At 41.0% G+C, this 27,633-nt stretch overlaps 1 protein-coding gene across 3 annotated transcripts in view; it reads right to left on the bottom strand.

Moving 5' to 3' along the window:
- Mdn1 (midasin AAA ATPase 1) overlaps window positions 1-27,633 on the bottom strand; it is a 130,536-nt gene that overhangs the window by 52,023 nt on the left and 50,880 nt on the right. For all 3 annotated transcript variants that reach the window (XR_015619800.1, XM_087549665.1, NM_001427015.1), the window contains 26 exon segments: window positions 27,416-27,545; window positions 24,539-24,757; window positions 23,777-23,974; window positions 22,809-23,017; window positions 21,972-22,094; window positions 20,213-20,410; window positions 18,839-18,946; window positions 18,283-18,471; window positions 16,355-16,444; window positions 16,006-16,269; window positions 15,600-15,861; window positions 13,916-14,075; window positions 13,102-13,218; window positions 11,388-11,596; window positions 9,790-9,938; window positions 9,249-9,460; window positions 8,575-8,795; window positions 7,208-7,321; window positions 6,578-6,710; window positions 5,568-5,683; window positions 3,648-3,781; window positions 1,872-2,029; window positions 1,582-1,702; window positions 1,145-1,355; window positions 641-869; window positions 271-391 (listed from right to left, as the gene is read on the bottom strand). Coding sequence is in view for 2 of the 3 variants with exons in the window: in XM_087549665.1 (XP_087405791.1) it covers window positions 271-391; window positions 641-869; window positions 1,145-1,355; window positions 1,582-1,702; window positions 1,872-2,029; window positions 3,648-3,781; window positions 5,568-5,683; window positions 6,578-6,710; window positions 7,208-7,321; window positions 8,575-8,795; window positions 9,249-9,460; window positions 9,790-9,938; window positions 11,388-11,596; window positions 13,102-13,218; window positions 13,916-14,075; window positions 15,600-15,861; window positions 16,006-16,269; window positions 16,355-16,444; window positions 18,283-18,471; window positions 18,839-18,946; window positions 20,213-20,410; window positions 21,972-22,094; window positions 22,809-23,017; window positions 23,777-23,974; window positions 24,539-24,757; window positions 27,416-27,545 (4,395 nt within the window). In the remaining variant the exon portion in view is untranslated.

The raw sequence follows: 27,633 nt of genomic DNA, 5'->3' as shown, positions 1-27,633 counted from the left end.
ACATATTAAACATGGGAGCAAAGAAAACGTGATTTTTTTTGTTAGCCAAATGGGAATTTTTAAGCAGTCAATACTCTTATATCATTTACTGGAAACCAAATGGATAATTCTGTGAGAAGCATTATTTAAAACCTTTGTTAACTTCAGAAGTCGAAAATCCAAGTTCACAATGTGGAACTCTGAAAGTCAGAACAATGTCTAGCAGAAATCTAAGACAGAGACAACAAAGACAGAAGGAGGCTTATTTCCCTTTTGATTTTGCTTTTTTACCTTCTGAATATGCAGTAAAGACCAAAGATTCCAAAGCTTTTGAGGTGCGATTGGTGTGTGCTTAAGGCAAAAAGTGATGCAATGACTTATCTCCTCATCCATCTGCTGATGTGTGCTTGACCTATTCCAAAAGTAAACAGGGAGAGGATGGAGTGTGACCCATCAGCAACTCCTGAAGAGAGAGGTGGAACACACAGCCTACAGTCCCAGGAAACACCTTATGGACGTCAAAGTAACCAGAGGAAAAGCTTTGTCTCTCTAAACGGTAATGACCTCCCCGTGCCTCAGCCACTCCTCAACACACATTACCCACACGACAATGCAACAAGAGCATCTGTCCCCCTGGAGAGAATAACAGGAAAGCGTTTACCTTCTCAGACAAGCCTGTGTTACAAAACCAGCTGTCACTCTGTACTGCCACAGCACAGCCAGGTACTCAGTCACAGGCCACAGCTGAACACGCCTGGTGAGGTGGGCCAGAGAGCTGAGGTCTGGCTGCGATGGGGAAGAAGCTTCATGTGCTTTCTCCAGAAAGCCATGTGAAAGTCCTCTGGTTTTTAATTCTGAACACTGAGTGTTCACAAGATTCTTCAATTCATCTTTAATTCCAATCAGAAAGACATGTATTAGAACAATGTAGTCTAAGTCCAAGGTCTAGATTCCCAACATCTATCTGACAGCAAGCCTGTACCTGTTATCAACCCAAGTTCATCAGCTGGCTGTTCAACCCGAGTTTCCCCAAGTCCAGTCATATTAACTTCTACACATCCAATGCTGTACCTGACTGATACTTGTGAAGCTGAGTCCACTGAGCACACTTTTTGAGCTCACAGGGAAGATGTCATTCAGCAAACCAAATACCAGAAAATATTACCTAAATTGACATCTTCCAGAATGTTGGCTCTGAGGATCAAACCCCAGGTCTGCAGGAGACTTTTCTTCAAATTCCATTCAGAAGCCACCACTTGGAGGCGATTAATGTCTTCTTGCCACCCACACTCCCCAAAGACAGGCAGCCTTTCCCCGATAGAAAGGGCTCTGTTAAGGGCTTGCAGCTGTGAAAAACAGTCCACTACCAGCTTGTCCTAAAATAAAACCAAAGAGAGCCCACTCAAGAGTTGAAGAGCAGTTCTTTCCAGTAGCCTAGACATAGTCTGTATACTCCAGTTGCTTTGGTGGACTTAAAAGTAATAAAGCTCTACTCAGCCTCAAGAGAATACAAGGCAGCACTTTCTTATGAAATAAAGGGTTAGCTTTGGAGCAAGGGCAAGTCTACCTTTTCAGGAGAAACTGACATGTTTCTAGATGTACCTTAAAAGGGAATGGTCGTCCCAGGAACGCCTGCAGCTTCTTTACACCAGGAAAGCTGCCAGCAGGGCTGCCCAGACAACTGTGGATCTGCTCAGAGACCATCTGCACCTCTTTATAATATCTTCAAAACAAAGGGGAGGGGGAAGGCTAAGTACTAAAGAGAAGTCTTCTACATTTTTATATTTTAATGTATTTAGGAAAGCCGAAGAAGTACACCAAAGAAAGAGGAAATGGTTTTCAATTCAAAATCCTCTTATCTTTTAACATTATTTTTTGAAATAGGGTCTTACTTGTCTTCATGATTCACCAGGAGTTGGGGGATCTGACGGATCAAATGTTTTGAAACCCAGTGCCAGTGGAGGGCAAGCAAAGCCAGACCTGAAGCATCTACTGTGACTGCATCAGCCACAGCCCAAAACCGGTCCCGCCACTGCATAGAACCTAAGATCTTAAAACAAAATAAATTGTAACCATTGTATGTAAAAGACATGTAACATGTTGTAACATGCTACAAACCAGTAATCTCAGCACTTGGGAAAGCAGGAAGATTGTGAGTTCAAGGCCAGCTTGGGCTACAAAGTGAGACCTTAATTTAAAAACTAAAGACAATTCACTACCAGTTTGACCTGAAAATAAAACCCAAGAGTGCCTAGTGTAAGTAGTATAAAGCTAAACTGGAATATTTATAGGCAGACAAAGAAAAAGGTGTTTCACAGTTCTATCCAAAGCGCTGTCAGGGTTAGGACGAGCCACCAGAACATCCTGCTCTAAGTAGTAGCATTTCCCTTCTAACCTGCCAAGCTATGTCAGCCAGTTGCACTTCACAAGCCTAATGGCAGGAGCAGACATGAGGACCAGCCTTGGTCTTTGAAGCTGTTAGTTATAGCAGTTACAGTTAATTTCAATCAGGAAAAATGGCTTTTATTAAAATAGCATTCATGCTAACAGACTGTATTTGATATTCTATATGTCAGTTCCTAAAAGGTCCTTAATATTGACAGAACACAGCCATACAAACAAAACCTTTCTGTGGTTTTTGATAACCTTTATGGGAAAGGGGTTCTGTGTCTAAGAAGTTTTCTGGAGCTGGAGAGATGGCTCAGAGGTTAAGAGCTCCGACTGCTCTTCCAGAGGTCCTGAGTTCAATTCCCAGCAACCACATGGTGGCTCACAACCATCTGTAAAGAGATCCGATGCCCTCTTCTGGTGTATCTGAAGACAGCTACAGTGTACATATATATAATAAATGAATAAATCTTTAAAAAAAAAAAGTTTTCCTGGATTTACAAAAATAAACTGGAGTTAAAATGTTATTTAACCCATATGTTAAAATGATATATAAAAGAAACTGGGTAAGTTAGAATATAATTGTAAACCCCAAATGCATACTAAGAGACACAGGGATAAACTGTGGAACATTTCTAGAAGAGAGTATTACTCAGCCATAAAAATGAACAAAGTACTAATACATGAAACTACGTGCATGTAAGCTGTGTTGGTGCCAATGAGAATGGTCCCTTAGGCACATATATTTCAATGTTTGGTCTCCAGTTGGGGGACTATTTAGGAGGAAATAGGTGTAGCCTTGTTGGAGGAAGAGTGTCACTGGGGGTGGGCTGTGAGGTTTCAAAAACCTAAGCCAGTCAGTGTCTCTCTTTCTCCTTCCTACTTAATGGCTAAGATGTAAACTTTCAGCTCCTGCTACACTGCCATGCCCGGCTGCCTGCTGCGTGCTTTCCACCATGATGGTCATGGACCAATCCTCTGACACTGAAGCAAGCCCCAGTTAAATGCTATCGTTTAAAAGATGCTTTGGTCATCCTGTCTGTCACAGTAATAAAACAGCAACTAAGACACATCTCTAATTAATCAGACCAGAGATCTATAATGTGCATTTCCATTCAATGGCTACATGATTAATTACAGGTAGGGGTAATTACAGAGAGGAAAGAAACACAAAAGGACACAAGGAAAATCTTACTATCTTGATTGCTGTATTGGTTTTATCAAGCATATGCATGTTGAAATGTACTCTAAAAACAGCGAAGGTCAAAGCACTGCCTCACCTTATTGACATGGGCATCAGGAACCATCCCTTGGGGAGACTGTACCCAGAGCAGGATCAGGCCATCAATCAACTCAAAGAAAGCAGCAAGATTGGCCACAATTTCATGGGGTGGGCTATGGTAGGTCTCTGGATCTTAGAGTTGACACAAAACAATTACATTCCATTAGTGTTAATCTTTAAAACATTTTCAAAATAAATTATAATCTAGATTTTAATGTCATCTCTAATATAAAGGTTTATTAGAAAGCTCAAACTCAAAAAGTATATTTTGTATGTATTATAAAATTTTGCAGATAAGGTATAATACCTACAGATGTAAATAATGTCCTAGTGGAAAATGCAAGCTATAAAGCAAAGTTACATATCTTATACTTATATATAAACACAAAAAACTGGGGCTGGAGAGATGGTTCAGCAGTTAGGAGTACTCGCTGTTCTTTTCGAAGGACCTAAAGCCACATGGCAGTTGATACTGGCTATACCTAATTTTCAAGGGATCTGATGCGTCTCCTGACCACCAAGAGCATTAGGAATGCATGTATGCAAGCAAAACCTATGCTTGTATAAATGTGCACATAATTAAAAAAATTAACCTGTGAAGGCTCGATGCCCTAGTGTAGAGAATGCTACGGTGGTGCATAGGGTAGAAGTGGGTGCATAGGGGAGCACCCTCACAGAAGCAGGGGGTGGGGATGGGATAGTGGATTGAGGACGGGAAACTGGGAAAGGGGATAACAGTTGACATGTAAATAAACTATCCAATAAAAAAAAAGAAAGGGGCTGGAGATTTAGCTCAGTGGTAGAGTGCTTGCCTAGTAAGTGAAAGGCCCTGGGTTCAGTCCCCAGCTCCAAATAAATAAATAAATAAATAAATAAATAAATAAATAAATAAATAAGTAAATAAGTAAATAAATAAATATAAAAAAAATTAACCAAACAGGAAACATTGAACTAGAGCTCATGAATTTGGATTGTATCTTAGGGTATCCACTGCTGAGATAAAATACCAGACCTGAAAGGAACATTTATTTGGCTTACAATGCTCAGTTCACATTCAATCTAGAAACCGCCCCATGGGCTTGTCCTTGGGATCTTCTGGTTGGCATTTTCTTTCTTTTCTTTTCTTTTTTATTGGATTTTTTAAATTTATACTTCAAATGGTATCCCCTTTCCCAGTTTCCAGTCCATAAACCCCTATCCCACCCCCCCCTCCTTCCACCTGCTTCTATAAGGGTGTTCCCCACCCACCCACCCCTTCCCATTTCCCTGCCCTGACATTCCCCTACACTGGGGCATTGAGCCTTGGCAGGACCAAGGGCTTCTCTTCCCATTGGTGCCCACCAAGGCCACCCTCTGCTACATATGCAGCTGGAGCCATGGGTCTGTCCATGTATACTCTTTGGGTGGTGGTTTAGTCCCTGGGAGCTCTGAGGGGTATTTTCTTAATTTAGGTTTCCTTTCAAATGACTCTAGTTTGTGTTACACTGACAAAAACTAGCTTTAAAAACATTTATTCTTTCATATAGTTTTGATTTTGTTCCTAAATGGCATAAGGCTTTGGTTTACAATATGTAAGGAATAGAGATTGCTGGCTCCCATACAGCCACATACTTCTGAACAGGTATTTTCTGAGCCAAGTGACCTGCTTTTGAACTGCTAGTTCTGCAACTTGCTAAATATGTGATCTTGAACTTCTATGTTCCTAATATATGAGAACCAACTTAGCTTTCGAGGGTTACTGAGAGGATACAGAAATAGCATTTAGCTGAGCACCTGGCAGAGTGTTCAGTAAAACAACATTGAGTATATTTCATATCAGGTCAACAAATCAAAGGGAATCTAAAAGCAGCAACGGCTGAGTATGTCTCCTAACACCTGCAACAGATAAGCAGACTACAAAAGGGAAAATGTTTTTTACCTTTGTGAAATTCAAAAGACATCCTCAAAGCATTGCTTCTTAACTTTTTACTACCAACAGATAACAAATTTGCTTCGGTGAAAATCCTCTTTTCCCGGTCAAGGTAAATAATTGTCCTACAATGAGATCCAAAACACAGTTTCTTACTGTAACAGAACCTTTTTTGAATTAACAAAGTTGTTTTTTGGGGGTAGGGCCGGCACGGCACATGTAATATTGCAACCAAACTCAGGCAGTGAACACACTAGGTAAATATTCTCTCCCTGAGCCATAACCACAGGAAAGAAATACTTGGAACCCGGGAACACCAATCCCTACATCTAACCCATTTTTGTTCTGTCTCTACAAATTTTGGCCTGGAGAGGAAGTGTGCCAAGAGTACATGTGGCTGGGAAACACTGGCATTAGGAAGATGACTGGATCTCAATCTACTGTTGTGCCGTAAGCCAACAGTAACCTGAGCTCTGCATGGCAGCTGTCACTGCAGTAGTGAGATAAAGCAGGATGGTCCCTAGAGTACTGGGACATATTCATACTCATGGACTCATCTGATGAAAATTCATCAAAATCATGTTATTAGCATACCTTCAGGTAATACATACTGTATTTCAATTATACATTTATTTAAAAAAATATTACACACTAATGACCAATTATTGGTTAAAAAGAAAAGAACCAAAATGTTGCCTAGGAAAAAGAAAAATGAAATTAAAAAATGAGGAAAAATGTATTAGACTATTTACAAGTGTGTTTACTTAAGTTGCAGGAGTCACGTCCATCTGCCTGCCATATCTGAGGATGAAAACTGAAGCAGACACACGTGAGAGGATGGGCAGATAATGGGAGGGTACTAGGACCCATTGGCAGAAACACAACTGCCCAACACTAATGCTGAGTGAATATGACGATGTCTAACACGGAATGTTTGTTTCATAAAATTAAAGCCCACGTAGCCTGTATTTGACATATAGCAGAAAAGGCCTATGGAGAACATGTCTAGAGCCACCTACTTGTTTGCAACCGATTCTAAGAGCTCAAAGAGCTGTTCGGCCTGGTCTGATTGTGGATCAAAGTCTAGTGAATTTCTAATGATGTCCAAAGCTTGCATATTCCACCGAGGGTCCCAGGGGATCACGAAGTCATCTAGTTTAAAGTAAAAGAAAAGAATTATGTAATTAACATGCCTGGCTTAGCAAGCCTTACTTGAGTATTTTCACTATTTCCTGTCAGAGTGAACATGTGATCCCAGCTTTGAAATGAATTAAACAATTATCAAAAGAAGAAACCCGAAGGTTAACTTTTATTATTAAGGCTTTGTATTTTCTGAAGTACATGATCTGTCTACTTTCCCTTCAAGTGAAATATTTTATGCTGGAAACTCTTCTAATCATCAGTAAACAAAAGAACCTTCAAATTAGAAGAGACAGAGAATTAAAAATTTTAATTTTTCTCTTTTCTTATCAGCCATCTCTAACAGAGCCGAGTAGTCTTTGTACTCCGTTCAGATGGCCGACAGTGACAAGTTTTGAAGACTAGTTTTCATGCACCCGTATTACATCTTTTGAAAGCTGTGATGACAGTGGGAGCTATGAACTTCTCCCCTGAAGTTTTCAGAGAAGAAATCAAAAGCAGGTAAATACCTGTTATATTTGTTTGTAGTATTTTCAAGACATTACTGACTCCAGCTGAGAGAGAAGCTGCGTAAAATTTCCTAAGAGCAGTGGCACTGGCTTCCACATGACTCCGCACTGCCTCTGCAGAAGGAGAGCGTTGTTAAGGAAAGCTGTGCTATCCAAATGCAGTTTCTGCAAAGGTCAAACAGTCACGGGAGGGGCTCAACTGTGGCTAGGGCAAATAAAACACTGGAGTTTACAAGTTACTCAACTGCCGAGATTTTTATGTTCTGTTCATCTATCTTACTCTCTCTGGTTAGTGGCAATCATATAAAACAGTGTAGGGTGAAACATCACAAATTCCCTCTACAAATACTTAGCTCAAGAGACATGTATGTAGTGGCTTATCTATATGTTCTCAGGAAGCACAAGGGCTCACATATATTCAGTTACTAAGGCTGATTTTTTTGGTGTTTTTCGAGGCAGGGTTTTCCTGTAGAGCCCTAGTTATTCTGTAACTCTCTCTGTAGACTACAGTGGCCTCAAACTCAGACATCTGCTTGGCTCTGCCTCCCAAGTGCTCGGATTAAAGGTGTGTACCACCACTGTCTGGAATGACATTTTTAAATAAATTAAGTGTACAGGAAAGATGTGGGACAATCTTGAGTGCTTCTAACTCCTTTGAGACAGGGCTCTTATTTGTCTGGAATTTAGAATTAGGTTACACTGCCCAACAAGGCCCAGGCTTCCTCCTATCTCCTTCTTGTTGGCATTAAAAGTAATTCTGGAGCTCCCACTTCTGTTTACAAGACATGTAAATTATGCATTACTAACAAATTCAATATCCAATAATTTACAATGTAGGCATTTTCACTACTACTTTTGTTTTCCTCTTTTGAATAAATAACATATTAATACAGGACTGGGGCTGAGCACAGAGGTACAGCTTTTAATCTCAGCCTCTGGGAGACAGAAGACTTGTAGACCTTGAGTTCTAGGTTACAGAGCCTCTCTCAAACAAACAAAAAATAGATTAGAATCTTAAGATCCTTAAGGGTAAATGAATTATCAAAACCACTATTCTCAGAAAAAAATGTTTGTATAGAAAAGAAACAAATGTTAAAGCTAAACGTGACAGGATGCACACAGTACCTTTTCCTTCTGAACTGAAAAGGACAGTTCCTGAAATACTGAGACATTTCTCCTGATACATTAGGGGTAGACATCTCCCGAATTTAACAGCTTTATATATAAACAACGTGGTGTCACACATCTTTTTGCTGTTTGTTAGCTACAATTTCAACAGTGGAGTCACAAACTAACAAGTCTGCCAAGGCTCTCAAATAAGGGAAACACATGTAACCCCTTTGACCCATACAAGCTTTGCTACTTACCAAGCCCCTGTGGTATGTTCTTGGCTAAATGGCTAAGCCACTTAACTCTAAGCATCCAATCCTGATTAGTTGCTCTTTCTATGAGCAATTTAACAGCCATGGCTAAAACCTCTGGTTCATCGACCCAGCAAGTATCCACTTCCACTGCATTGAATGTCAGGTTCTCAGGGTTACTAGTCTGCATAATGTGCTCTAAGTCTTGTAAAGTAAGGGGCTGACTCCTGGAACTCACAGAATGGAGAAAAGTTAGAATTAGAACAGTCTTTTACATGACATTTCAAAAAACCAATGATAACTGGGTTACAAATACCATATAAAGAAATGAAAAGTCAAAGACAAAAGACAACTGAAGCATGTACTTAGGGATGGGGTGTGGCTGATAGAAACATGCTCAGCATGGCAAAGGCCTGCACTCCAGCCTTAGTATGTGCCTATACATTCTGACTGATTGCCTTCTGTGAGCATGTCAGCCATAGCCATAATAACATCTGGCTCATCAGTCTAGAAGGATCTACTTCTGCACAGGACCTCTAAAAACACGGGACTGATAATAAACAGTAACAATGTGATGGCTAGACAGTAAGTGGCCACAATGCTGGGTGGGCTGCACTGTGCTCACCATTCTCGGCAAAACCAAACTCTACCCAAGAGAACACACTGAAGATTCTGCTGACCTTGTCCAGCTGATAGTTCTCAGGCTCAGCCTGTTGAGGCAGTATGCCAGAATCTGCCCATCACTGCGGACAACAGCGAGTCGAGAGTCTTCTGTTGCAAAGAGAGCTGAAGGCACAGAATCTGGCCACAGCCCTGTGGCAAGAATGGAGTGTCCCCAAGTTTCCTTAGCTCTCAGAGATGCAGTATGACTTTCCAGCAAAGCCTGCACAAGCTGTAAAATGTGAAGCAGAGACAAGGGTACTGACAAAGTACTATCATCCAAGTTACCAACAGACAAACGTTTGAGGGAATCTAGGGCTCACATAGCTACTTGTAAACACTTCTCAGACATACTCTACAATGGACAACATTGAAATTGTTCTGCCAATGTTTCAGGAAAAGAATATTTACATTTAAATGAATTCCAGAAAAGTACCTAGATACCAGATCTTTAAGTGGAATAAAATAGCAGTCAACTCTCTTAAAAATTGCTATCCACAAAAGTAATTTCCTCTACTTCAGTGTTACAACTTGAACAGTGATATCAAACATTCACAGTACCTTCTGGTTGGCTGCTGAATGCTGAGAGCAGACATATACTTCCCAGCATGCTTCAAAAAAGGCTTTGTCTAAACTCAGACCGCGCTGTAGGTACTGAACAATGAGTATGGCTGTGTGACTGAGAGTGGAAACAGATGATGTTGGAGAACCTATAAAGAGAAAACATTTCATTTAAGACCAACAGTATTCGGGGTTGGGGATTTAGCTCAGTGGTAGAGCGCTTGCCTAGGAAGCGCAAGGCCCTGGGTTCGGTCCCCAGCTTCGAAAAAAAGAACAAAAAGACCAACAGTATTCTAAAACCTTTGATAAAAATACTGACAATTATGAGGCTGGAGAGATAGCTCTCCAGTTAAGAGCATTTCCAGAAGGACCTGGGTTCAATTCCCAGCACCTACATGATGGTTTCAGGGGATCTGACACACTAACACAGAAATACACAGAGGCAGAACACTAGTGTAAGTAAGAATATTTCAACAACAAAACGCCAAACGAATCACATGTGCGCTGATAAATATGCCTTTACATTAATCTTCTGTACATTGACTCCTAACCATGTGTTTGTTTTACATCTAGGGTCTCCTGAGGGCACGACAGATGTCTAAGAACATTAATACTCCCTGCCCACCCACCTTCCCTCTTGTCTCCATGGTCTCCTGCAGTGTATCTGAGAACTCTTTCACAGGTGTCACATGTATCTTTAATCTCAAGCTGACATACACCAAGAATGGCAATTCATCTATAAAAAAACCACGTTGGGAGGGGGGGGTGTGGGGAGGGAACGACGACACAGTTCTACTGTGAAATCACAACTGTCATTAGTAACTAATTCGGGGATACGGTATCAATTCATTAAGCCTCACCTAGGATAGGAATACACGCTTGCAGAACAGACAAGCAGAACCAGACCCAGTACATAGCAGTAAATAGTATTTTATTTATCACTACTCATCCTTTTAACATAAGGAAAAGAAATGACAAAAATTAGAGCTGCTTCCACTCGAAGTTCCTACCTTACTGCCCTTTCATAAGGGCACCTGGTGGCCCAGGACACAGAGTCTCAAAGCATAAAGCAGAATTACTCGGCAGACAGTTGCAGGAGCACATACCCGTTATCTCAACTACGTATGTACGTATGAATCTGTGCTTCAACCCTGGGTGCCCAAGTGGCAAGAGAGGGTGTCTGACTCCCTGGAGTTGAAATGGTGAGACCACCCACAGGGGTGCTGGGAATCAAATGCCAATTTTTGGAAAGTGCCTGTAACTAGTTGAGTCATCTCGTAGTTCCCTATGGAGCTAAACACAGTTATGGCTACACTTCTCCCACATGAGAATTCCATTTCTGAGGTACTGGAACTTTACATTTGAAACACGTGCTCCTGATCACCAAACGAGAGCACTGCAAGACTACAGACCCAATGGAACAGGGATTAGTCCTGGATTGTTACAGGACTAAAACTGCAGAGGCCCAGAAATCAAGACTCTCACCTTTTGGTTCTTTTTTTTTTTTTTTTCCGGAGCTGGGGACCGAACCCAGGGCCTTGCGCTTCCTAGGCAAGCGCTCTACCACTGAGCTAAATCCCCAACCCCAAGACTCTCACCTTTAACAAGGCTCTGGACCCCTGTGTGCAGAGCCAAGAGGACGTTACACAGACTGTCCCCCACCAATCCAAGGCTGTGCAGCAGAACTTTTAAATCCAGGTTTTCTAGGATGCTCCCTTCCTTTTCTTCCGAAATGTAGATTTCAAGTCCACGGTTCCTCATAGCTCGGGAAATCTCTCCGTGAACAGGATCCATGGAGAGAAAAAGCCTAATAAAGAGGAAATTTTAAAGGAAATTGAGGAGAAAGAAAAATCAAACCGCAGTGTGACCAATGGTCTCTAACACCAATTGTTATGGGCAAATTATACATCTCTCACCTACAGGGACTCCATGGAAAAAGCTAACTCCATCTCACTGTGTGATACCTGTACCTCCTTTTTAATACATGTCAATACCAGTCAATCAGCTTCTCTAAACCTACTTTTTCTTCTAAAGATTTGTTTTTTACCTACATGAACTTGAGTCTGTTAATGCACCTCTGTGTGGGTGCTTGCAGAGGGTGCCAGATCTGAAGTTATAGTTTAAATAGTTATAAAGTGCCCAACATGGGTGTTGGTAACCAAAGTCCCGACTCCTGCAGGAGCTGCATTCATCGAGCCATTTCTCTCCCCTCATGTACTGGCTTTCTTAAGAACTATGTCGAGAATTTACAAAGTCTTGTTTTTTTCAGATCCTACCCCCAGCTCAGGCCAAGGTTATTGATTATTCTGATCTATCCACATAGAGCAGAAAGGAGTACAGTCAACTCTAGTCTTGGTGAGGTTTTCTACTTCTGTGATAAAGCAGCATGAGGGGTCATGTCAGCTTACAGTTCCACAGCACAGCCCATCATCTAAGGAAGTCAGGGAGGAACTGAAGCTGGCCAGGACTCTAGAGGCAGGAGTTACTGCACAAGCATGGAGCACTGCAGCTTACTGGCTTGTTTCAGCCTGCGCATTTACAGTATCCAGGACCACCGGATCAGGAGTAGCGAGGCCCAGGGAGTTGAACCCTCCCACATCAATCAATCAATCAATCAATCAATCAATCAAAAATGCACTACACATTTGCCCATAGGACCATCTAGTGGGGATATTTTCTCAGTTGAGGTGGTCCCTTCTAAAATGACTCTGGTTTGTATAAAGCTGTCATGAATCTAGCCAGTCCAACTTTTCTGTAACAGCCAATTTTTCCTCATCAGTGTCCCGCCACATTCTCATGTAGCTATCTGACATCTCTACTTATGTTAGAAACAAAAAGAAGGGATTTCTGGCAGGCTGCCCCATATCAAAGTTTCTCTTTTGTAAGCATTCCCCTTCCTAATAAACAGCTTCTCATTTGCCCAACTACTCCAGCCCAAACTAGAGATTATCATCCTAGTCTCTTGAAGAGAAGAGACAACTCACAAGTCCCACCCATATGACCATCCCCCTCAACATAGGCCACATTTCCTTCTCCCTAGGCTATTGGCAAAGGACTGTGACTGACTTCCTACCTTCTATGTGTTACTGTTAGTTAACCTTAGAGAAGGACCCCACTTCTTTTTGTATTCTGCTGACCTCAAAAGCGTAGTAAGCACCTGGCAAACAGTTGGCCCTTAATACTTTCTCTTTAACTGAATGATAAAGTGGCCTACTCAAAACATGGTACACAGTTTACAAACAAGTTCTGTTTGATGTCTACCTTGGTTTCTGAAACCACCAAATTCTTTATTAATGTAAAAGATACAAGTACCTGAAATTGGGATTTGGTGTCACTGTGCAAGTAGATCCATCTACCATTCCTCTCTCGTTAATTGTGAGGACACCTCCGGGTTCGAGCAAGGCATTCAGACGATCCAGCACTGATGGACTGCATAGAGAGAGATCAAATGATATTCAGGCCGACATGCTGCTTTCACTCTACTATTCTTGCACAAGTCCACACTTGCTTTTGGACCCACATCTCCCTTTCAGAGATCACGCTTTCAGAAACTGATTTCTTCCAAGAGTCAACTCCCTTTTCTCATTCCCATTCTTTAAGACACATAGCTTTATAAAAGTACACAGTCCATGAAACACGGAAAAGCAACACATAGCTTTCCCCCTCTCAAAATTACCAATATACTTGAAGGTAACTGGATTTCGAATGAAAAACATCCAGAAAAAACTTCCAAGAATAGAAGCCACCACTTAAAAATAGCTTCTTATTGTAGCAATCTTCTACTTGTCTATTTTCTCATGGTGGGATAGAAAATAATAAGGATTGTGGTCATTAGTCAAATGTATTTACCAATGTTTGCCTTTATCAGTTCTTGCATTTAAAATGACCATAACAAGAGATCGATGATGTTAATAGGAAGCAATCCAATTTTGTTAGCCTTTACTTCAGTCAACTAATGACCAACTTAGACTGTTCACTGTAGGATAGTCTAAGAATGGCTGGAGATGCCACACTAGGTGAGAAAGCCAATAGGTTAAAAATACAGCCTCAGTTGAGTCTTTACAATTAATAAACACAAGCCAAGTTTCAGTCATACCCACTCGTTATCATACATAACAGTTCTTACTTGCAGAAATTGACATTGTCCATCAGAAGCCAATCACCAGACTTTAGGGCCTGGACTAACATGCTGTCAACCCACTCAAAGCTGCCATGACTCCGGCCACTGGTTGACTGCAGAAGCTTTACCCCAAAAGTTCGGAAATCTTCCACAAGTTTGGCAAAGTCTGCAATGTCACAGACAAGAATAAGCATCAGGTACTCAATGTTAAAGCAAGGCACTTCAGTCTCCTAGCCAGGATAACCCCAAATCCCAACACTTGTTTAAACACAGCTAATAAAATTATACTTAGCACAAATACAAACACTTTCAATAATTACAATTTAATAGCTACCTACTTGGAGTTAATTCTGATGAATAATTTTACTTTCTCTCACCCATTATAATTTTATATTAAAGAGCTCTAAACTGGCATTGTAGACTTATTGGCACTAAAATCTACCCATCCATTAATCTATAGATGTATCACATAAATACTTTATAGTCTATCCCCAACAAGCGCCTCGTGTACATGAAGTGATGCTATATAAGCCCGGCTCCCCAATTTAAAGTTAATTGGTTAATAGAAGGCTAGAGTCTGTGGTTAGCTGGTAGAGAGAAAGGCGGGTCTTGAGGATTGAATGAGGGGTCTGAGGAGTGATCAGGTGAGATGGAAAAAGGAGACAGAGAAAGGAGGAGACTACCATGAGTAGAGATGAATCATGAGCACGCAGCCAGGAGAAATGGGCTCCAAGTGCAGGCTGACGGAGCAGAAATAACCAGGCAAGACTCAAATAAGTAACAAGGGACATATGGCTGGGATGTAAGTTAGAATAGCTCACTACCTGCTCACTCTATGCTTACAGCTTATAAATAAAATACCAGGACTGGGTGTCTAAATAATTCATTACACACGAGAATATACTTAAGTTCCCATTTCTAACTTGAAAACTGGGAAGAAAACACGAGAGACCAAGAGGCAGCACAATGCTGTGTACCTGAGAGCAGGAAGGTAAAAACCAAGATGGAGTCCTAAAATTGCTTTTGTAGGGTGTACAGAAGAGGGGTGGGAAGCCTGGCATCTAACTGAGGCAAGGCAGGAGGGGCAACTAGAAAGAGCAGCAGGATACTTGAAAGGAGGGGCTTCTCAGAGGACCCAAAGCCCTGAATGAGGCCGATGAGCCTGTGTCTAAGTAACTCTGCACATCCATGAAGTCATCTGCCCAGAGAAAAAGCAGCAATCACTGGGCTGGAGTGTGCCTGGGACTCTTCTCAGTTACCTCCGGCCTAAAGAGAACCCTCAGCAAACAAGACGCCTCAGGGTCATGTCACAGGAGAAAATGTTCCCCCTCTCCAGCCCTGAAAAGCTTACAAATCATCTTAGGATTAAGATAATCCATAGGGAACTTATTACTTATCAAGAAAAGTCTAAATATAACAATCAATAATATAATATAATGCAGTACTTCACAACTGAAAATCAATGTCTAACATTGGATCAAATTTAAAAGAAAAATGAAAAAGTTCACGTTGTGAGGAAATGAGTTAAAGAAAACAAAACCTGACCTGCATTCACTTTAGAAGCAAGCATCGAGTTCTGAGGAGTAGTCAGCACATAGGTCAGAAGTGTGGCATGCTTCTCTAACATGTCCCTAAAGCAGCCAACAGTATGGCAATGCGGAGTGCATGCCACACCCTCATATGCTCATACCTGCTTTGGAGTAGGAGTTGATCTTATTATTGAGTCGCTGCAGAAGCAGCAATACTGCTTCCAGTTTGTTTACAATCTCTATGGTGACACCTTTACCATCTTCACCGAGACATTTGGGTCTGTATGTCAGAAGGAAATGGCTCCAGGCTCGCAACACTACTTCCGTGTCATCAGCATTGATAAGAAGACTATCCCTTAACAGGACCCTGACAGCACGCTCCACCTTCTCAAGCAGTAGCCTCCAAGGTCGGATGATATCAACCTGAAATTTCCAGAGCACACCAAAGCGATTGGCCTCGGTGAGAGGATACTGCTGCACACAGTCATCACCAGTGCAGAAGCCCCCATGGCCAGACCACAAGTTATAGTATGTTACGCCTGTCAATGTAAAAGAATATCCAGGTACCTGCTCAAATCCACCTAGAAGCTCAGTAGTATCCATTGCACTATTCATAGCCATGATCTTTAAGGTATGGCCAGTAAGGTGTGCCAGAAGCTGGACCAGGCTGGTCTTGCCCACAGAGGCTGGCCCCACAAGGATGACCATCCAACTCATCTGCACACACTTCATGATGGGTTCCAGAGACTGCAATGACTGGTGGAGGAGTGACAGGGGCCGGCGGGATGGGTGAGGAACATAGCTGCTGCGAGAAAGGACTGAGTAGCCAATCTGAAGAAAACACAGAAGTCATATGTAGCGACATAGAAGCCACGGAAAATTGTCATAGGGAAAAGAATTATTCCAGTCTGTTTACCTGAACATCATAGGGAGTGATATGAAATAGTCTAGTTCCTATGTATGGCATGGAGTTGGAAGCAAACACATCCTTAAACACAGTGATAACCTAAAGGAAGATAACGCATTGAGAATATAAATCATTATAAAACATTATCAAGTCTTACACGATGATGAAACGGATGGTCCCAGAGAATAAGCAGAGCAACTAGTCACAAAACTTAAGACAATACTAGCAAATGTTTCCTATGCCTTTGAATTTTTCTCTTAGATATATCACAGGATAAGACTGGGCACTGTAGCATAGACCTATAATCACAGTACTGGAAGGGTAAGGCAGGAAGAGCACAGGTTAATGACAAGTCTGGGCTACATAGTCAGTGCTAGTTCAGCCTAGGGTACATCAAGACCGAGTGTTAAAATCCAAACAAAAAGACGTTAAACATAAACTGTATTAACAAGTTATGAGCTCACGAACAGAGCAATGTGGCTGGACGGATGGCTCGGGGTTAAGATCATTGGCTGTTCTTCAAGAAGACCCCAGTTTGAGTTACAGTATCCACAGGGCAGCTCATAACTGTCTGTACCTTCAGTTACAGGGAAAACAACGCCCTCTTCTAGCCTTGGTGGGTACCAGGCATGCACATACATGCAGGCAAAGCATCCATACACATAAAATTAAAACTATATAGTAGTTACATGACTTCAAGTTACTTGTAATTACAGTAAAATTATATGATAAATTAAAATGAAGTCATGGGCACTATGGCAAATCTCAAGACAAAACATTTGCTTTCATGTCATAAAAATGTCGGTGCTAACCAGAAGATTATGAGGAAAAATGTGGCAGCCATTCTAACTACATTAGAAACAGGCAAGGCCCTTTATATCCACAGAATAACTATTATTTCTACTTTATAAATTAGTCATCTAATCAATAATAAGGACTCTCTAAAACCCTGCTTTTAGAAACTTTCTTTAGCAACTACTCAACAACTGACTGCTTTTTAAAGCCTAAGGTGGGAGATGGGTAGAGGGTATTAAAATACTAAGTAGCACACAGCAAGAGGAAAAGTTAGAATCACCCTCAAAATTATATCAAGTTGAAAAGTACCAATATTCTTATAATTGTACACAAAAGTCAGAAAATAAAAGTTAAGGGAAACTCAATCACTGTAGAATGGGGTAAGTGCAATCTTAAGAGGAATGAACAAGGTATCGCTGTCTTGTCTCCAGCTTCAGGAACTTGGCAGACAGCTCACACCAAAGCTTGCCTCTTTCCCTACTGTTCTGGCAGAGACAAATAAAAACTCACTATTGCTCACCCTACCAACAGCTGATGCTACCTCCAAGACTCTGTGATTGACACACGGCTCCTCTTTCAAAAGGTCATGACGGCAGTTCCTATCCACATCTGTGTTAAGATTTAATGAGTTAAGTCTACCACAAACTCAAATGCAGAACGAGGTATGGTGGGACATGCCTGTAATTTTGGCAGAGGAGGCTGAAGTGGGAAGATTACATGAATCCAGACATTTTTGATCAGCCTTGGACAACACAGAAAAATCCTTTAGGAAACAGAAGCACACATGACAGAACTCTATAAGCTATAAACTCTATTGTCATGTTCTTTTTACAAATATGTAGTCTTACCTCATTGAGATACAAATTATCCTCTCTTTTATATCTACCTATACTTTCTGGATAAAACACATTAAAACCAAGGAAGTTCTGGCAATTCTGGTCTAAGGTTTGTGGCTATGGGGAATTATAGACATAAAAGAAATTGTTGAGATTCAAACTCTGCTAGGAAAGGAGGATGCTTCATTTGTTCTAGCAACTTCTGAATTTCCAAGTGTGTTGGTGTTTTTGTGAGATGATTCTTGATATATTAAGAGGGAATTGCTTTTTTACAAAGAAAGATAAATGAAGAAGCACGAGACTCACTTTCTCTTTGTCCTCCCTGGTTCTCATTCTTTCACCATAAATTAGGAATACATGCTGACCAGGATCATAGCAGCCAGGAGATTGGTCAACCAGCATCAACTGACACCAGCGGAAAAGGTCTCGGAGGTTGAACTCCCAGGGCCCCCCTTTTTGTCCCCATTTCTTCTCAACAGTCACTTCATGATCAATCTAGAAATAAAACATTCTTATTGAAAAGCATGTCCTATCAGGAAATGTACTATGTTCTAACATTATATTACATATGGGATCTACAGTGGAAATTATAGGTTTGATTCAAATGGATCTACAGTGGAAATTATAGGTTTGATTCAAATGGTTCCTCTTAACCTAGACCTCCAAATGCCAAGAAGACATCATGAGCATTACTACTCTACCCTACAATATAGAAAGGATCTAGCTACCAAAGGGCAGCAAACGTCCCAACATGGACATACTGATTCAGTAAGTTCCTTTTGTCAGACTGCTAATTTGGAAGAGTCTTGCACTGAGGAAATGCTGGTTCAAAAGAGCCAGGAAAATACAAATTGGTACTTACATGGTTATTGAAAGCCACCATTTTCTTAACAATATTTCTGTCAATGGCTGGAAACAAGGTACTGGCAATGAACTCCATGTCAACTACTGTAAGGGGATCCACAAAGACCTATAAAATCCAAACATTACACAGTATCAATGCTTTTCTAGAAAATGACTACTGTACCATGCTATGTGCTATTTCTACTTAATACTAAACACTAATAATTGAGTTTTAGAAATTTCTTACAATGAAGAATTATAGAATTTTCAAATACACAAAGTGGGCTTGGCTTTCAGGCTATATCTAGTAAGCTGAAGAGGCGTGTGCAATTTTCTCTTTTAAACTCCACTGTTTTCAGCAATTTCCTACAGGTACTCTTGAATACCTTCAGATTCAGATGGATAGTAAAAACACGATCACTACAAATTCATCAAACTTTCCAGTATTTGACAATTTTAATAATAAACATTCTTCTTTAAAGTACTATTTTGTGTTAGTGTTTTGCCTCATGTACGTATGTATGTACATATGTATGTATGTACGCATGTATGTATATCATGTGTGTACCTGATACCTACAGAGGTCAGAGGAGGTGTCAGATCCTCTGGGATGGGAGTTACAGGTGGCTGTGAGCATGAACACCTGTGCTGGGAATCAAACCAGCGTCCCCTCCAAGAGTGACCAGCTCTGAACTGGTGAGCCACTTGGCTAGCACAGTAAACATTATTAAATGAAACTCAGAAAATTATTAATCATCAATGAATAGGGATATTAGAGCTAACATCTGTAGGCACTTCAAAATTCCAAGTTAGCCAAGATGAAAAATACCAATTAAAACAAGGTGTATACACACATCCCTTTGCAAAAATGAATGAAGGTTTAACGTATTTCTGATTTTACTAATGATAGATGAAGGGATAGTGGATAGCAGTTGCTGGGTTTTTTTTGAGACAGGGTCTCATTATGTAGATCTGGGGGTACTGGAGCTCATTATGTAGACCATGTTGGCCTCAAAAGTGACAAAGAGGTCAACCTGCCTTTGCTTCCTGAGTGTGGAGATTAAAGGTGTGTGTCACTAAGCCAGTTTTCTACTTTCACACTCTAAAAACTAAAATACATTACTTTCACTACAAAACTTGTAATGAAATTTTGTCCCTTGAATTTAATGACCAGCCTCTATGCCAAAGTGTATTAATGAAGTCCTTAAAGGGGCAGTAATCTGTCTTCTAAATGATAATACACCAGATCTCCAGGTCACAGCAGAAACAGGATAAAGACAGGGAAGACAGTCTCCTTTTTAGGAGGCTATCCAGCAGGTCATCAATTACATACATACACAGACAGTAGGCATGCTAACAGTGGCGTGGGTTTCTAGAGCAGCACGGATCTCACCTGAGTGAATCTGTTAAGGAAAGACTTGGGCAAGCCCTTCCTTCCACCTCCTTGTCTAAAGGGATTTTGACAACCAAAAATCCTGGTCTTCTCATGCTGAACTTGAAAGCTCATGCCTAGCTCTGGTACATAGATTTCTCCTCGGTGATCAAAACAAGCATTGAGTCCTTCCAGTATGGACTGAGAAGCCAAGTTAAGCTATTTGGGAGAGAAAGCGCAAATATCATTTCATTGTTTCACTGTACAACTAGAACAAAAAAAAAAAAAAGAAAAGAAAAGAAAATAATTATGGGTAACAAAGTAAAACAGGTGTTTTTGAAGGGAGAGAAACTCAAATTTTATTTCTTATATATTGCAAGAGATTCAGGGTTTATTTTTTATATATAAATTAAAATTATACTATAAAATTTTTATAAATATTCATCAATTAGGGCCTGTATATGGCTTGCTTTTTTAAAGAATTGTCTATTTTATGTGGATTAGCAGTTTCTCCCGTGTGTGCATGCGTGTGGGCCAGCCACTTATGTGCCTGGTGAATGCTGAAGTCAGAAGCTCTCAGACCCTGGAAATGAAGTTATAGATGGCTGTGACTACTAATATAAAGACTGGAAACTGAACCGCAGAGCTCTGACGGAGCAAGGAGTGTTCATAACCAACAGCCATCCATCCAACCCCTTGTATACGTTTTTAAGTAAGATAAGGAGAACTACAGACTAAAATTCTTAAAAAGCTTTAAAAACCTCTGCACACGATTCATCGTGGGAATAATGAACTTACACTGGTCTCTCTAACAACACTGGAAAATCCTACAGCAAACTGTCAGCCACAGTTTTGTGATCAAGGACATAAACAATGGGAAGAGCTAACTAACCAGGCCTTCTGAGGCTGAGATGGAGCTCATGGAGCTAAGAGATTGATGCTCTTCAGATACACTGAAAAAAATCAACTGGAAGATTGTAAGTCAATAAAATGCAATCATCTGAGCTAATTCTACCAGAACCTCGTCATATTTCTACAAGCATGGAAAACTCCTCTCTTGTTTTTTTAAAGCCCCCAAATAGAAAGTTGCTATAAGTGGGTATTCAAGCCCAGAATGACCTGCAACCCCTGATGCAAGTTCAAATACAGTCACTGTGGCCTTTAGCATAAAGCTAAGCTTTCTCTTTTGCTGTGTAAGAGATACTCTGACTTGGTCCCCACTAGAACCAGGGGTAGCTATCACCCCATGGTATCTGCTCTGAGCGGTAGGCGGCAGCTCGGTTGGTTGATTCTCACAGAACCCTCTTGTCATCCAGCACCAGGGAGGGAGGGTGTCTGTGTCAGTAAAGCTGCCATCCACATCATTTCTTCTGTTTAGCACTTTCACTGGTGTGATCCTTCCAGACACTTTCTGAATTAATCAGATCCTATTATAGACGGGTGTGACCTACCTACCATGTGGTTGCTGGGAATTAAACTCAAGACCTATGGAAGAGCAGCCAATGTATTTAATCAATGAGTCATCTCTCCAGCCAAGGTATAGTTTTTCTCTGGTGAAAATTCAATCTGAAATAGATTCTGGTGAGGAATGCCAGTGGATTAGGGAATACCACATGAAGTGCCCTTCATACTCTTGACAAGTAATTTCTGACTGGCAACGAAATGAAAGGATCTTTTTATTAGTCTTGTCTGTCCTTGTCATGAGCTCCTCCACTAAAATGCCTGGTGTTACTACTGCCTTCTCACCGATCTGTAATCCCGTCTCAGCACTGATGCTCACCTCATCCAACACAACCCAATGGCCTGCCTTCAAAGCTGCCAGCAAGGGGCCATCACACCAGGCAAACTCTCCACCTTTGCCACCCTCAACAGGTAGGTCCGCTCCAAACAGATCAGTTATATCCTGCAACAAAGGCCACACCATTACCAAAAAACAAAACAAACACCTCACAGACAACCAAATCTACTGGAACCTAAACTCCTAACCCTGAAATGATAAAGGCCTGTGTAGACCTCACACAGTACTCCTGCCCTCCGTTTTCCTGGAGTGGTGGAAATTGAATCCAGACGTCCCAACCACTCCTGATACTCTTTAGCAGGAGCACAAGCATGGCCCCCCTTAAGCCCCCCCAATTCTGGTAAGAATGCTCCTAATAGCAACCTGCTTCGGCAGATGCTCAGATTATTACATTATTAGTTCTTCTTGGAGATGAAATGGTAAGCTCCAGCACAGACATGAGCAAAGCAGAACAATGCCTAGGCTGTGCTCCCAGACCCCATCAATTTCTCATTTCTGTTCCACATTTAATGAGACTTTTTTAAAACCTTACTTTACTTCTAAGGTTTCTGAGAAAGAAGAAGAAATTTAAATGACACATGACACACCAAAATGAGTAGTCCTTTGTCAAAAGAAAACTAGAAATAAGACATCTAAATGAAAGAGTAATATTGCAGGTGTCACCTCTGAGGAGTGCAGGACTTAGCTGGATGCTTCTGATATCACCATGACAGGCTTTTGGTGCTGAGAATCCTGACTTCTGTCAGCAAACTCTGTAAGCAGCTACAGACAATCTTCCCTTTCTGCATCTCACGTGCATTTTAAGACACCTAAGCTTACCGTCTGTTCTGACAAGTTGATTCGAACCAGGGTATTTCCTGAGGCCTTTGCTAACGCAGCCACCAAACTTGTTTTGCCAACACCAGGTGAACCCTCCAGGAGAATGGGTTTGTTCAGTTTAGCAGCTCTGAGGAGCCTCTGGGCATTCATAGCTGTGGTACCTGCACTGAGTGCATAGTCAGCAATAGTGTGCCCATTCAGGACAGGTCCTTAAGTAAAGAAGAGCAAAGTCAGACGTAAGTCACCATCAGTCTGCTGCTTTTGAATTTATAAAATGCCTTACAGGAATTTTGAAGCCCATAACCAATTTTTCTCAATTGTGCCTAGTATAAACCACCACAAACTAGGTTGATGTGCTGACACCACATTAGTAGAACCGGTGTTCAGGAGCGGGTATTTCCCTGACTGTCACTGTGCTTCTCCATGTTTCATGTGCTCCATAGTTACTGCTCAGAGAAGACAGCACTAGACAACAGATGACCCTGACATGGGAGCAACAGCATAAGAATCAAGAGTGCCATAGGGGGTGGACAATCAGACCAGAGGCCCTAGGTTCAATCCTAGCACCACAAATTAATAAATATTTGGCAGAGGCAATTTAGTGAGTGGGAGAAGTGAACTCTATTGTCTTCGACACTGTATTCCTCATTTAACCACTAATTTATCTACTCAATTCAATCAACAGACATTTTTAGAGTTTTTCCACCTGCCAGGCCATAGCGGCTGCCATTGAGAGGAAGACAGACCAACGACCGGCTCTTAGGGTTCAAAAGCTGTCTTTGTAAAAAACAGAATAGGATTTATAGTTAAAATGCATTATAAAACAGCAGGGCTTGTTTATAGGCTTGCTAGCCTTAGTGGGTTTAGATAGAGATAATCCTGAGAGACACACACAAAACTAAGTCATAACAGAAGTACTTCTATAAGCTACAGGAGGGGAATATTAATTTATTTTAAACTACTCTTACCTCTTGGTATAAAGAATGGATGAACTCCCCAAAGGTCATCTACGCTAGTGAATTCTTTGTGTTTAAGTCTATCATAAATCTTCAACTCATCTTTCTGACGTTCTGTCAGTCGGACTACCTTGGAAAGTTTCTTTATTAGGAATTTCAGACACTCTTCACGAGCCAAGAGGGCTGTACCAAATCCAGAGGAAGTTACCCCTATAAAGGAGAATTGGGTCATGAAGGAGTTAGCATCATCAAACCCACTGTAATTAGGAAGAGCTCAACACTTTGCTGAGGAAAAGGCCTCAGCAGAACTACAGGCTAAATGCAGCTTACACTGTAGCACACCCTGAGGAAGAAGGGAAGAATGCACACCTCAGTCTTGAAAATCTATCCACCACCAATAAAGCATCTTCAGGGATAAACTGCTGTCAACCTAGCACAAGCTCAAATGAAGATTCAGCTCCTTTATTTAGTTATTGTGAGTGTGTTTACTGTGGGGCAGGAAGGTGTACACATGTGCCCCACCCGTGTATGAAGGCCAGAGGACAACTTGTGGGAGACAGTTCTCTTCTCCTACAATGTGGGTTTCAGGGATCAAACTCACAGTATCAATCTGGTGACAAATTCCTTTCTCACTGGCTTTTTTTCAAAAGCATGAGGAGTGTTAGAAGTATACAATTAAAATGATTCTGAAAATATATGATCTGGTTCTGGTTTTGCTTCCTTTCACAACTTTCCTCTACCTGTCAAGCCTACTGTCCCCAAGAGAAAACATACCAGAACCTATGCCATCTATGTACACCAGGCATGCAGCATGGACAAAAGACGTCACAGTAGAGATGGTCTCTAGCCTTTTCACAGCAGCTTCCTCCGCCATTGTGTTCATGAAGTTAACCCAGGACAGAATATCTCTGATACTGACCACACACTTTCGTCCAAACTCCTGGTGGGTCAGCCAAGTAATGAAATCCAGCATCACCTCAGCTATGTCAGCTCCTTAAAATGAAGCAAAAATAATTTGTTTTCTACAAAACATCCCAGAACAGTAAGGAGGCAAGGTCTCTGTGCATCCATCTCAGCTTATATAAAAAAATCTTGTGTATGTGCACTAAAGCTCTGTTTCCAAAGTCAGTAGTTCTTACTACATTACCACGAGGTCAGGAGGAGCACTCATCCATTAAATTACAACAAAAAATAAAGCCACAACTAAGAAGCTGCCCTGAAAAAACCCAGGAAGAAAGCATCTGGAACAGCATGTACACGTAACTCTAGCACTGAGGGGCTGCGGCAGGACAAGCCTAAGGGTCAAGACAGTCTACACTATGTGCTGAGTGCAGGAGGACGGACCTAAATGACAAGCCACCCGCCCCCAAAACAAGTTACTATGAAGTTATTCCACAGTAACATTAGGAAAACACAAACGACTTCTGCATTGACTTTTTATTGTAAATAAGCATTCTTGACTCAAGAAAACAAGGAATTGCTTGAGAAAACAACTGATCGGCTTCTCTGTACTGTTGCTAGCTCCAAAGTTTGATAGATGTGCTGGTTGGTGCCCCCTCTACCCACCCTCAACTCAACTCAAGTTGGAGTCAGTTTAAAAAAAGGAGTCTCAACTGCCTCCATCAGGTTGGTCTGTGGGTAAGTCTACCAAATCATTTTCTTGATTTATGTGGGCGGGCAAACACCAGCCTACTATGGGCAGTGCCATCTGTCGAGTGTGTAAGATCATAGGCGGGAATACGCCACAAGGAACAAACCAGTAAGCAGTGTTCCTTTCTATTCTCCTATACCCTCTCGGTCAGTTCCCTCTTCAGAGCTCCTTCCTTGATTTCCTGCCTGGTTATCTACATGATATACTGTGATGTAGAGGGATGAACCAAATACGGTCTGTCTTTCTCAAGTTTCTTCTAGTGTTTACCGTAGCAATAAAGAGCAAACTATGGCAGGAGGTTACATGTATTTCCAATTTGTAAAGTTCACCATGACCTAAGAACATATGTCAGCACTCTTTCTACTGTAATGGATACTCCTACCCTGGTGGCATTAGTTCAGCTCTTTCATTTATCTCTGAATTTCTAATCTAGCTATTAACCCATTTAACAAATGGAGTGAGGCTTCACACAAAATTGTCTCAGATTCAAACTTTTTAATCATAAAATAACTGAAGACAAACAACATCCTTAAGCAGTTCACAAAGAGCCACAGCATAATGAATAAAATGTAGAAAGCTCTCTAGGAAGCTTCTGCAATGAATAGTAAACATTTGAAAATGAAGAATAAGCCAAGAATAGTGAAACATCATCTTATTCTAGTGTTTCAAAGACCGAGGCAGAAGGATCATGAGTGTGAAGCTAGCCTGGGCTACCTAGCCAAGGATTTTACATTGTTATCATCGTTGCCAGATGGAATTGTGTGTGTCTGTCTTACTCTCTCTACGCTCCATGGCTTTAGTCTTTAAGAAAGCATGCTGCTGTTGGGTGACTACAACTGCCAGTTTCTCCTGAAACAGCAGGGTGAGAGCAGGTGATATGGAGGTGAATCTTACACCCTGTCCAGTTCCTAGGGTCTGTTTTAAAAGCAAAGCATGTCCATAGATGACAATCCCAAAGAAGCACATATTCTTGCTTTCTCTATTAAAAGGAAAAGGTCTGTAAAGTGCTGCATGTATGTATGTATGTATGTATGTATGTATGTATGTATGTATGTATAACAAAATTTAAGAGTCCCAATTTAGTCCACTTGATGTCCAAAATTAAAACCTATATTATTAAAGCAATACAAAGTTTTAAAAAATGGACAGACTTGATGTTTTAAGAATTGGCAACTTAATTGAGTTCGAACTTACTGAGTTCAAGGCCAGCTTGATCTACACAGTGAGTTCCATGATAGCCAGGGTTGTCTTGAAAAACCAAACAAGGGCTGGAGAGATGGCTCAGTGGTTAAGAGCACTGACTGCTATTGCAGAGTTCAATCCCCAGCAATCACATCGTGGCTCACAACCATCTGTAATGGGACCTGATGCTCTCTTCTGGTGTGTTTGAAGAGACCTACAGTGTACTTATATCCATTAAATAAATAGATAGATAGATAAATCTTTAAAAAAGGAGTTTTTAAATATTATTCTGATTTCCTTATGTTTAAAGGTTTTTATAGCAAGACAGAAATTTGAAAACAGAACAGAATAAAAGATTCATTTATAAAACACGAATCTGTCAAGGTTGTAAATTAAAAGGGTTAGAGATTTGGCTCAAATATTTAAGTGCTTGTCACCCAGCACTAAGGACCGATGTTTAGATCCCTGGCACCATGGAAGTGCTCGGTGGGCATGCTGTCCTGCCTATGACCCTAGTCTCAGAAGACACAGTAATAACCATGCTGTGTGTTATGAGTTAACTAAAACACCCTGCATCAATGAGTAAGGTAGAACAAAAGACAGTTCCTGACTTCAGTCTGTCTCCAAACACATGTAAAATATGCAAACATTCAAAAAAAAAACCCATAAAAAATAAAGAGAAAAATGTGAAAAGATACTTTTTTACTCCTATTTCTTTTATTTTTACTACATACCAACTATACATACAATTACTTTTCCATAACAGACTTACTACTCCCCAAACAACAGCCCTTTCAACCAGTACTACCCAGACTTACCTTTATGACCCGCTCTGGCTAGAGACAATCCTGGACGAAGATTATGATTTATTATTTGAACTAAGTCCTCACGCTTTGTGCTTTGAGGGCACCATATTTCTGTAAATCGGTTTCGTAGGGCAGGAGACAGCTGTAAGGAACACAATGGTTAATGTGAATTAAAAACTGAAAGGAATGTTCCCAGTGACTTCAGCGAACACTAGATGTCTTGCTTATTT

This window comes from Rattus norvegicus, chromosome 5 (genome assembly GCF_021556685.1).
Source record: "Rattus norvegicus strain SHRSP/BbbUtx chromosome 5, alternate assembly SHRSP_T2T, whole genome shotgun sequence".
Lineage (NCBI taxonomy): Eukaryota > Metazoa > Chordata > Mammalia > Rodentia > Muridae > Rattus > Rattus norvegicus.
The sequence above is the reverse complement of the archived record's forward strand: the minus strand, read 5'-3'. Positions and strand labels throughout refer to the sequence as shown.